This window comes from Hyposmocoma kahamanoa, unplaced genomic scaffold (genome assembly GCF_003589595.1).
Source record: "Hyposmocoma kahamanoa isolate Upper Pololo Valley unplaced genomic scaffold, ASM358959v1 63, whole genome shotgun sequence".
Lineage (NCBI taxonomy): Eukaryota > Metazoa > Arthropoda > Insecta > Lepidoptera > Cosmopterigidae > Hyposmocoma > Hyposmocoma kahamanoa.
This window is the reverse complement of record NW_020653851.1, coordinates 23,784,022-23,796,901: the sequence shown is the minus strand read 5'-3', so window position 1 is coordinate 23,796,901 and position 12,880 is coordinate 23,784,022. Positions and strand designations below refer to the sequence as shown.

At 35.3% G+C, this 12,880-nt stretch overlaps 1 protein-coding gene across 2 annotated transcripts in view; it reads left to right on the top strand.

The window, feature by feature from the left end:
• The window catches only part of LOC113230273 (serine/threonine-protein kinase 3), a 45,435-nt gene that overhangs the window by 10,593 nt on the left and 21,962 nt on the right, over window positions 1–12,880 (top strand). Inside the window, exon 1 of one of the 2 annotated variants that reach the window (XM_026464127.1) lies at window positions 2,704–3,038. The exons of the other annotated variant lie outside the window; for it this stretch is intronic. Coding sequence (XP_026319912.1) covers window positions 2,911–3,038 — 128 coding nt within the window. The 5' untranslated portion in view covers window positions 2,704–2,910. Of the gene's footprint in view, window positions 1–2,703; window positions 3,039–12,880 lie in introns of those variants that run through there. 2 annotated transcript variants of the gene reach the window in all.

Genomic DNA, 12,880 nt, shown 5'->3' with positions numbered 1-12,880 from the left:
AAAAGTTTCTTTCAGCCATCCAATGTTTTCTTATATTAACTCTATCAACATTTGAAATATTATTCCAGTGTCATTCGTGACAGTCCTTTCGAGCTTGGCGGCCGCATTTTCACAGACCACGTTTCGAGTTATTTTTGTTATACAGTCACTCAAAACGTCTTCACGTGTTATCTTTTTAAAGATAGACATTTTTTAAATGCTCCGCTCTATTAACTGCTTGGCCCCGACCATTAATTGGTATATTTGTTTGACTGTGCAAGTAATTTCTCAGCGTACAATTGAGCTGCAAAGTTTTCTTGGGGAGTTTATGGGTTACAAATTGCTCTTCGTCAAATTGACTTAATAACTGACTTTTCGATTTAGTTCCACCCTCGCCCTATCTGTTTCGGGCGACTAGAAAGTCTAGAATAGTTTGCTACCTATATACACGAAATGCTATGCTTTTTCCTTCCTAATGCCTACGGCAATTAATGGAATACACTGCCGAGATCCGTTTCCTGGAGTGAATATTCATGTTTAGACAAGCGCGATTTGTATATTTTACATATAAACAATCTGAAAAGTCAAAATCAGAATATCTTCTGCCTACTTAATTTCCATACATTAGAATTGCGAAGTGCTCTTGAAGAGTCCGGGTTACAGATTACTTTAAACGGTTCAATAACTAGGATAACATGGCATTCAACGACTATCGTATGAAAGATAATGGGGAATAGAATTGAGGGCAAATCGATACCGTTATTGGCCACTTCCACGGCAACAGGAAACATAGTGACCGGGAACGGGCAAAGATCGTGTTGTTGGGTTTAATGACACTTCTTGACGGTTTTGTTTATGATGTGTTGTTAGTTTATCATTGACATCTTCTATGACGTGCTGTTTCTTTGGTGGAATTTCCTTGATATGGTAGCAGCTGTGAACTATGTATTGTTTTCTTGGTTAGATATGAATTATTAGAAAAAATCAATCTGACCGATAGCCAACCTTTAATTCAACATATTTGATTACAAATTTTGGGATTCCTTATAGAATCGCGTCTGTAACGAATTTCATAAATAAGCCGAATAATAATAAAACGTCGAACGTGTCGTATCCTAGAGCATATTTATAGACGGACCAACACGCGGCTTTTATTTTGTACGCCCACACCGCTGGCGATAAAAAAATTAATTTACCGTACGGTTTTGTAATCTACGCCTGTACGGATGGTTTAGTGAATTATTTTGTATTAAATGTACTTATGAAATCGACTGGTAATGAAATACGAAACGTAATTGTGAAATATCAGATTTTTGAGAAATATTTGGAAACAAAAATAGCAAATATACATAGGGCGGTATATCTTTATCTATTTTCCTTGTTATGTGTTCATTTCCAGCTCTCATCTGACATGTAGTCACTCTGATTCGAAGTTATAAATACGTACACACGCTACACTACACTGCTTAATTATTTTGTCATTAATTTAGTTACCTGTGAGAGTACAAAGATTATAATATATCGGAGGTCTTATTATAGCAGATTCAATGTGCTCACGTGATATTATATCGAATTACTACAGCTAAATAGCCATTTATCAACAAAAAACCATATATTCATATTGAAAATATCAAACTCAACCAAAAACATTCGCTATCACTGAACGCATAGCGCAGTATAGTACGGTTACTGAAATTGATAATGACGCATTAGGACACGGAATATTTGAAGTGTTATGGCACGTGGTGTTGGAGGTGAATGAAAGGAATTAACTGGACCGAGATAATGACTAATGGGGAGTTAATATAAGAGTGACGGAAACCAGTAACATCATAAAATAATGACAACCAATGAATATGGAATAATATGATGATTGTCGAGATCAAAGAAAAAGCTTTGCAGGAGACAATTTAACTATACCGACAAGAGCCTTAATCTTAAATTTAAGGGGGAGAGATATGAGTATCGGGGAACTAATATAATAGTTAGCGTACATGAAAACATATGGTGGTTTCCGCGAAAATTATGTACCACACTGATAAGAACTAAAATTACCATTGGACGTTCAAAGATAAAACAAACTGGTGTTAAAAGTTCTAGTTATCAAATGGTCTTGGCATTTGTACCGCAACCGAACTGCAAATCCTAGGTCACGACAGGTCACTAAGACCCTCGTTTAAATTTCTTGACAATAATTACTTTAAAGTTCTCGGGATCAAAGACAGTCTTGGCACAGACGTGACAGAGGACGGACGCGCTTGACGGTTTATAATAACTGAAAAGGATATACGCGTTTATTTTTAGACACTACTTTTGTTAATTTTGTTTGGATTGCCGCGGGACGTTACATAAACCTTGTGGTTTTGTTGTTTCACTGTGGATCAGTCATAGTCATAATTACTTTTTGGCATGGTGTTTTCAGTGGTCGTCCTGCGTTTGTGAAAGGATATGAATCTAAAGATCTTCTAGTGAAACTTGTTTAGATTTGTGAGATCTCTGTCTGAGCACCACATGGTGTTAACCCAGTTTCAGAGTCGAGGAGATTGTTTACACAACAAACAAACTTTTCTCTTGTGTTTGTGTATCAGTGTTACCGAGGAGCGAACTGATTAGTCTATCACGCTTTTGTGAATAGTGAGCTGTTTGTATTTTCGGATTTCAATGACTTTATTTCTGGTTAAAATTCAATTAGTTTTACTAGTATAGTGAACGCAAAATAAGGAAAATAGTGGAATAACGTCTCATTATCGCCTCTCTGCATGTTGCTTCAATCGTGACTGGATTGTAAGTAAATAGTACGATAGTGAACTCGTTACCGTGAAATATAGAGCCATCTGTGGGAGTCACTTGTTGCAGTAGCATCATACAAACACTTGTTGCTTTGTCGCAAGCATTTGACACCACGGCTCACGTTAATAATGCGATTCCCCAATGGATGGTGATGGAAGATTGGTGTTCTGGAAAGGCGGGGTATGGGAGGGAGATGCGCCCACACTCAACTGTAACACCTGTAAGAAACGAAGAGCAGACAGAATGAATGCTAGTGAGCGTCCCCCAGGGTGAGTTCCCAGGTTCATTTTTTTTGTATTTTATCTTTTTTCGTATAACTAATTCTTAATTCTTTAGTTTATAGATAAATTGTGCAAGTAACTGTTTAATTATTACTTTTAAGATAAATAGGATGCGGGTTTCATAAGCTTCTGCAATGTTGATTTCCACTTCATCCGTTAATTAACTCCACTTCAATCGTACCCTCCCGATGTTTACTGTTCTCTGAATAAACAAACCCGTCCTGTATTGACTGTTAATTAAATTTCTTTACATAAATTTGATGATTCGGAACCGGATCTATGAAGTGGGCAAAACGCTTAAAAAACTATTACCGTGTTATACTCATCGTTTATTCCAAAATTGCTAATTATTACAAATATTATAATATTATGTTGAATTAGTAACCGTTACAGTAATCTCGTTAACTTACATTCTTTTTGGTGACTCATCGATCACGCGTTCACCTTTCTTTCCACTGGGGCCAGTTTCTGCAAATCTTTTTTTTTTATTTTTACAATACAGGTCAGCGGCTCTTTCTTCGTTTTTTACTTTTGAGCATCGGTCACATGAAGTTATTATTTTAAACGCTCTCTGAACAACTGTACTTATTCCATTATTTACTTTTTGTATTTAATTATTACCAACATAGAAATATCATTATCCAAATGATGTTTAAGCAAATATGGGGCAGTCAATGCTTTAGTAGCAGTAGAGTTCCTTATAATAGAGTTCGTCCAGTGAAGTACTGCCACCTTACCTATTTCTGCCGCCAAGCAGTAATGTCAGCATTACTGTGTTCCGGTTTTGAAGGCTAAGAGTGCTGGTGAAATTACAGGCACGTGGGACTTGTCAACTTATGTCTCAGGGTAACGGCCGCAGTGGCAGTGCCCCTCATATCTTTGCGATTTAATGCTCGTGGGTGGTACTGCAACTGTTACACTGTAGACAGGCGTTTAGCTTACCATCAGGCGCATGACTTGCTCGCCCTATCGCTTGATATTATAAAAAAGTCATTTAAGCTATCTTTGATAAACCTTAACATATGAACTAAGTATAATCAATAATAATCAACTTTGTTGTATAATTGCTACTCCTGTAAACGTTTTTGTAGTTTGTGTGCTACACAATGGAACAAAGGATCCAAATATTTTGATGGTCATAGTTAATCAACTTGAGATTAAAATGTTTATGGGAATGACTCCACGTGAAGTATCATTTAGGATGAGTAAGATGCGACTTGCGAGTTTATACATTCAATGAATAACGATACCTTCATGGCAGACTTCCCAGCAAGAAAAGACTGTGCTGATATCTGAAATATTTGGAACTTATCCAAAGTCAACATTAGTAGGCAAACAACTGTTTACCGAAAGGTAGACGAATTTAAACTGAAACGTAGAAGGATATTCATAAAACTGTCAAGTGAAGTTCCTCACTTGCGTTAAGCAAATAACAGTGTACAAAACAGGAATAAAACTCACGTACAAATGGTTCAATGAAGAAGTAAAATAGAGCAATCCATGGCTGGCTGATTGAAGAATAGATTTCCCAAAGATGGCGCTACGGCAAAAAAGTCGTTAAAAACCAAAAACAAAGATCTGCAACAAGCACATAGAAAAATTCAACATTACAAACTAGTGGAGTAATTTCACAAAAATAACTGTATATCATGGTGGTCAAAAATTGTGACATGCAAGAAAATTAAAAATTAAAAATATTAAAGAATATTCTTTAGCTTGCTGCTGGTAGCTGTAAAGGTACAGTCTACAGTATACACAAGATACCTGACCCCCCAAACCGACTGTCGACCTTTTGGTTCTGAGCACAGAAATGTGGAGAAAATTGTTAAACAAACTTAATCTTTAACCAGTGAGCCGTAAAATGTATTTGGTCGTCTCATTAGTGAATGACATTTTAAGAAAGTTTTTAAGTCAATTTGATCTTTAACGTATGGTTCTTACTTAAATACTGAACACAAATTTCAACCAGCTTTAGTAAAGCCGTCGTGGCCAAGTGGTATAAGGATTGCTTTGCAAATTGAGGCAAGCATGGTTCGAGTCACATTAAAAATAAAATATTATTTAGCTATGAATATATAATATTGTATTTTTTTGTTTTTAACGTCTACATAAGTGTAAGGAATGTCTAAGTCTTGTTCATAGAGAACAATAATTTCTATTTTTAATAATTCCATTAAGTGTATGTAATATGTAATATTAAAACTAAAAACTTTGGAAGTCACTAAAAGCTTGAAAGTAATTAAAACTGAATAGATAAATAGGAACGAAACGTGGAACAATGCGTAATCACAGAAGACACGATCGTAAATAAGTAAATAAAACTACTGAGTGATTTCGTGATTTGTTAATCTTTCCTTACCCACCCTACGCTTTATTAATAATATCTACCCTAAAATTGCCTAAGGTGGGTACCTTAGGCAATTTCTAGTGAACAAATATTGTGATTTCTCAATGTTAACATTAAAAATGATCAGTACAGAGTACTAAAAGAACCGACCTCAAAAGTACGTGGAATTACGTCTATTTGCTAAGTTTTGTTGAAATATCCCCTAGTTCGCCACTATACAGGACTTGACACTGGAGATAATAAAAATCGGTTCTCACTACTCAAAGTATATTAAGAGAAAAACGCCTTGAATTGAAGAAATAGCAAAAATCAACCATTAAAGTAATTGCTCCTAAATTAAAGTTAGGCGCTATTTATAAAAATGAATCTTCATGTGTGAACAGCCACCCTTCGAGGTGGATGATTTTCTTCAAAATAAAATGGGACCACTATGGAAGTACCCCCTTTCCAACAAAAAAAAGAATCATGAAAATCGGTTCACAAATACCGGAGTTATCGCGTAACATACATACAAAAAAAAAACACAGACGAATTGAGAACCTCCTCCTTTTTTGAAGTCGGTTAAAAAGTGAAACAATGCTGTTAAAAAAATAACATTAAAACAAAACAGTGCACCTGGAATCGAACCATGGCTATTGTAACTGGCAGTCGATACAACGTCGAAATTAAATGACGAAATTTTGTATTGGTTTTAAAGATTTGACATCATCTTCAAGCAACACTCCACTGCATTCCTTACACAATAAAGTTGAAATTGCTCTAATTTTCTTTGTTCAATACGTAAGATGGCTCTCAGAACCAAAAGGTCGGTTTGGGCATGTTAGAGGGTCAGGTATCTCAAGTATATGACTTCCTGACTGAGTGTAGAAATAGATTTCTCATAGAACAACTCCTTTTAAATTTACAAAGATGAAACCCAAGATACGGTAGAAATAATAATATTTGCATAACATTTGTCAACATTGCCAAAAAATATTTGTGTTGTATTTCAAAATATAAATTTTACCGCTAGTCACTTCAGAACGTTGTTTTTTTTATTTTCTCATAACAGTTTCATATATTCAGATATACTTCCAAATAAATGAAATAAGTGAACGTAACTTTTTCCGTTAAAACATTTCAGATATCTGCCATTGTTTTTATTTTGATTTGTAAACACATCGAATATCATGTTGACGGAATTAATTAGTCACCATTAATTCCACAACCATCATAGAAGGTTTTTGTATCCCCAATAATAATGACTTTTCACTTACTGATATTTTACTTGTCGCATCGTCTCGTTATCATTTCGTAATGTATGCTCGAGTTCCGCAGGGAACGTCATTGGGTCCAGCATTTAACGTTTTGTCTCGATATTTTTTTTTACTGAATTCTATGACTCAATAGGGTTTTTGAAACATGTATCGATTGATTCTTCAAAATGACGCGTTTAATTTTGAAGAACATACATATATGTACAGTATGCATATAATATATTTGTAACGCGAGTATATTTTATGAATGTCCTCATTGGCTCTCATTGTTTTGTTTTCCTTCCTGTTCCGTCGATTTGTTACATTGTCTTTGAAATATTCAATTGAAATACTAAGAACACAATTTTGTCGTGTCCAAATTTTTCCACGGTTTGGTTTATTGCCATCAACTTGACCACACTCATTATGATTATCATACACTTAAGTATCTTTAAGTTATTTATTTTAAATTCAGTATGCGGCTCGTTTATTAACAGCCTCCGTGACCGTTCGGCTACCACGCTAGTCTGCCACTCAGAGGTCCCGGGTTCAATTCCCGGGCCGAGAGAAATATTTATATGGCCCACATTTATTTTGTTTTGTGAATATATTCTTCTGTGTACCGTCTAGGCTCTCGGGTTTCTCTCAGGGAAAAGTTTAAGGAGACTGGTATCATAACTGTGGCATCACAGTACATTTTCTCAAATATTTTATATGCCCGTAAAAATATACTTAATTTCAATAAGAAAGAAGATATCCATAATATTAACCTTGGAGCTAAGTCCAAACTCATGGTACCACGATTTCGTTTAACCAAGGTCAACGACTCTTTTATGGGGAACTGTATACGTTTTTACAATAAGATCCCGGAGCATATATTAAGTTTATCATTTCCTAAGTTTAAAAACTACATTAAAAATATTTTGATCGAAAAATCATATTACAAAATTGAAGACTACGTGTTAGATAAAGATATATGGAAAGACGACATGGCTCCAGAATCCACACAAATTTGATTCAAAGTGTATTCCATAGCATTTAAGTTTATTTGAAAAGAGCAATCCCTAGAGTTTCTTGCTCGTTCTTCTCAGGGAGGTCAGCGTAGTGAACGAGCAGTAGCTTAAATGTGACGTTTTCAAGTGTAAATTTATTTTACCTATGGAATAAATAATCTTTGACTTGACTTGACTTTGTGAGTTTGGGTGTAATTTGTGGTTGTTTATGTATGTGTCCATGACTTGGACCGGGAGAAATGTTTGTATGGCCCACATTTATTTCTCTCGTGAGTGTCTTTGTTACTATTTATTTATAGTGTCATGTTCTGTTTCATTAACCTTTTTGATGAATATTTTCGGTAGTACCTCCAAATTTGAGTAGAATAATGTAAATGCTGTTTGCCAAATGTTACGACATACTTTTGTGATTATTAGTTGTTGTATATGTCTCTTGTCTTGGATAAAAAAGTAGGTGTCTGTTTGTATTAAAACATTTATATTTATCATAATCCAAGCTGCGAAACTGACGACATCAAATAGACATAATTTTCATTATAATGGGGACAGCAAACGACATTTATATTTAGATCTGGCATTCCATAGCTTTACAACCTACGCTGTGCTTCCACTGTAATGTTATTTCTAAGTGTAACTCGAATGCAGCCGTGTGACAATAAATGAAAACCACGTGTTTCCAGTTGGCAGATAATGCTCTGAAATATAGAACTTTTAAAATATGCATTATCGAATTCTTAGGTTTTCGGGATTGGTACTTTTGGTACATATTGGAAATGGGAACTATGTTTTCGGATCTAAACGGTGTATATTTGTTTTTTTTCCATTAAACCTACGTTTCGGGCCAAGGTTACGGCTGACCGAGGTGGTGTTAGTCATTAAACAGTTATCTAATATTTGATGATTAAGTTTGGTTAGGTAGTATTCTGATTTGTCAGCTTGGATTCTATTAAGCATTTTATGATTTTTTTTTCAATGGTGCTGACATGTTCTATGATTAAAGCCCCGAAATAAATGAAGAGGCAAAATAATGCGTTGGTTTGATTGAAAAATCAAATATACGCGAGTAAATAGCTTCATTTACCAATTATGATATTATAATTAGATCTGTTGGGTGTCAATCTGAGTCACAGAATAAAAAATACAGAAATCTAGAGTCGCACTAAGCTATCCGATGTGTGGTGTACCTTTGCGCAAAGAAAGTGGCGTTGGGTGAGTCACATAAGTCGCAGAACTGATGACCGGTAAAGCAGAAGAGCGCTGAAGTGGAGACCGAGGACCGGTATCAGAAGGCTAGACGGACGGACAATATAGTCAAGGTAACCAAATAGACCTGAATGCAAATGGCCCGAGACCGACGGGAATTGCGTGCAAATGAGGTGGCCTGTACTTAGCAGTGGGTGATTAAAAGCTGAAGCAGAAGAAAAATAAGATCGTCTAGTTGCAAACTGAAGCATTTCGAATCCTTACACCTAACAATACTTCTCGCGAACGGTTAAGTACAACGTCGTGATAAAACCTGTAGGTCCGTGGCGATTCACAACCATTGGAAAACGTGTGAAATCTTCAACCCGCCTTTGATCGGAGTGGCTGACTGTAGGCTAAACCCTCTCTTACGCCATACCTCACCCTTATCTAGCAGTGGAGCTTATAGCGGTTGCTAATGATAATGATTGCCAAAAGTGATAACAGGTGTACGTATTATCCCTAGATCACTAGTGGGAACTAGTATAACCGGACAGAACTACTGGGAATAGTGAATCCGATTTGTTCTGTTAACAGAGAAAAGTACCAGTAGGTCTGTCAACAGAACTAGTGGGAATAATTGGATCAATCAGTGTTGTTGAGATACCTAACGTTGCAACAAATAATGCGATTGGCAAAGGGGTAAATTTTGCCAAAGTAAACTCAAAAACGTATTTTAAGCAGCAAAACGTATACGTCTCGGGGATAATATCATCATATAAGGGAAATTCCAAACTCAGAGAAACACACATTAAGAAATTAGGGCACCCCTCTACAACATCGTAGGGGCGTGTGTCCGATCGTGATAAACGACTGTCGACACGAGCTTTATGTAATGTAGAGTTTTTATTGTTATTTACTGCGTACGTGATAAGATAGGTCGGTTACCCCTTTTTAAACATTGTTACTGTGTAGAACTAACCAACATTCTTACTATTCTGTTTATTCCAAAATGAAAAAATGATCTGGTCGATTCAGAATGTTATTTATTCTGTGTTCTCCATTGGCCATTGTAATCTTATAATATATTTTGTTTGTTTGGGTTTTATTTCCACGAATATGTATTCTAACTGCCGTACGTAAAAAATAGTCTTTACCTATGAAATAAAGATGACTTTTGTACGTAATTTGGTTTTTACGAAAAAAATAAATAGCATAGGATAGGAGTAGATGAATATTTGGAATTCTTTCAGCGATATATTAAAGATATTTTTCTTATTCTGTAGTATATATGTATATGTTGTAAGCGCCAAAATTTGTAAAGCATTTCATTCTCATTCCGTCCCGATAAATTACGTAGTATAGTATAGAATAAAATCTCATACGAGGTATTCACTCTCGACGATATTGTGATAGAGTGTCAGCTACACCTAAATTAATATTTTTGTGATCGTGTAACTTGGGCAAATGACTAGGAATAAGATTATAATTATCTACATAGTTTAAATTATTAACTGTCGCGTTCTATGTTGGTAACTTCTGAGTTGGTTACCTATGTGACAGGCTGTGCCTAGTGTAGGAGCCAATGTAACACGTGCCGGAATAGTTTCATCAATAAAATAAGTTATAATATGTTTATGACATTCTCACTTTTTACTTTTTAACTTAAATACCCTTTTTATGTGTACTGTCGGATCCATATTTAAAAGAAAATAAGTCACTTAGTGGTAGGAATGTAGGAGGTAGTTTAGTAGCAGTCCTCCTTGTGAAAGAGTTCACCCAGGGCAATACTGCCTATTTCTGCCGCCAAGCAGTTTTTTCTACATTTCAGTCTTTACGTTGACACTAAGGGTCGTATTCTAGAACTCTACTCAATGCTCAAGTCAGGATTTGAGTATGGTTTAAAGCACTCGAAATTATATTCAAGTCCCAGCCATTAGGGTCGTATTTCCAGTGCATGTGTTTCCAGTGCAATCCTGACTTGAGCATTGAGTAGAGTTCTAGAATACGACCCTAAGATTAGATTGGCACACTTGCTACGAGTTGGATTAGACAAAACGCCATAATAAAATTTTTATTCGGGACAATCTGAAAAATACAAATTTAAGTTAGTTTTTTTCCGTTAAAAACTCAATTCCAAGGGGTTTCAAGAACTTTTACCAACTAACTAAGGTAACAGTTATAAAAGTCTTAACGACGTAAATATAAAATATAATACAAATAATTTCAAACACAGTTAATGAACATGTTCGTGAAAAAATTAGAGTAGAAATAATTAAATAAAATCAATTATAAAAATGGTTGTTGTAAAAAATAGAATGGCAGTTTGGCACTTACCTGAACATTCCAAATACGTAGATATTTCAGCAGCAACAACGAAGAAAATAATCGTAGACAGCCCATTGTTGAAAATATGCGGACTATATTTGCAAACCCTTTTTGTTTTTTCTATGAATTTTATTTTAATTTTACCTACAACAATAATTATTCACATTCAATTTAAAAATTACTTCAAGAAGACACGTGACCTATTTATATTACAGGTAGGGACAAAGTTCTATACTACGAAAATAAAATAATCACGAAATCGTGATTCATAGGTAGGCAAATTACATTTGAAATTTTCAAAGTCAAATAATCATATATTCCAAAGGTAAAATGTTTACACTTGAAAACGTCATTTTTTAAGCTCCTGCTTTTTCACTCTGCCGACTTCACGGGCATACAAAATATTTGAGTAAATGTACCAGTCATGATACCAGTCTCCTTAAAATTTTCTCTAAGAGAAATCCGAGAATCTAAACGGTACACATTGCTATAATTATTATTAATACAAAGATAGAACATTTAGAAAGGCGCTGTGAAAACTTTCCTTCGATTCAGCTGTATTTGAACAGCGTCTTCTAGCAAACCGTGCTAGACGTTATGCCAACTAAGCCACGGAACGAACCAGTGGATCTTATGAATTTTTCTGTGCTTGTTGCAGATCTTTTGATTTTGCTTTATGACGTGTTTGATTTTATAACGTCTTTTTGCGGTAGCGTCATTTCTTCACTCTGGAGATGTCGGTTAATAATTGCAATTAAATTTATTGAATGTCAGGATGTTCCACCTCCATGACATTCAATTGTTTTTTGTGAAATTACGTCACTAGTTTTGTTATAATTATTCATAGAAAGGTTCACGAACACTTAGAAAATATTTCTTCGAAGCGGCTGGATTCGAACCAGCGTTTACTAGCAAATCGTGCCAGACGCTATGTCATCCAACTAACGAATCAGCGAAACTTACAATTTTTTTTATGCTTGTTTCGTTAGTGGCTTAGTTGGTTAGTTCTTATTCGTAAGGCAGGTTCCCCTAAGAAGAATAAGTAAGAGTAGGGGTTGCGCTTTGTAAAGACGTTTGTAACAGTATGATAAAAAAATTATATTTTGAATATCGCTTGAACTAATTTAACTACTTTAACTGCCTCTGTGGCCGAACGGTTACCATGCCGGACTGCCACTCAGGGGTCCTAGGTTCGATTTCCGGGCCGGGAGAAATATTTGTATGGCCTACATTTATTTCTCTCGTGAGTTTGGGTGTGATTTGTGGTTGTCTATGTGTGTGTCCATAGCACCCGCGACACTGGGTTTCCCTAGTGCGGGGCTATGTTGAGTGTGTGCGTTATTATTATTATTATTAATCAACCTGCAAGAGCAAACGGATTATTACCATGGATTTCTGTCACCCTTGTACGCAGAAGTTGTATATTAATAAATCTTTAGTATACAATTTCATTTTTTTCTAGTTTTAAACCTCTTAAATGGCAAACTGAACATCAACCGGAATCTTAATATATGTAGAAGCATTTACCATTTGCCCGTTAAATGAGTTTCTTATTTTGTGAAGATGGCTGTCAAGAACAGTCAGATTATTTTTTATTACTATTCTTTATAACATTAAATAATTAAATCATCATATATGTACCGTGACGCTAACGTAAAAATGTTAATTTCTTGAAGTTTATCTATAACCTAACTTTTCTTCTATTAATATCGGCGGCATTACTTG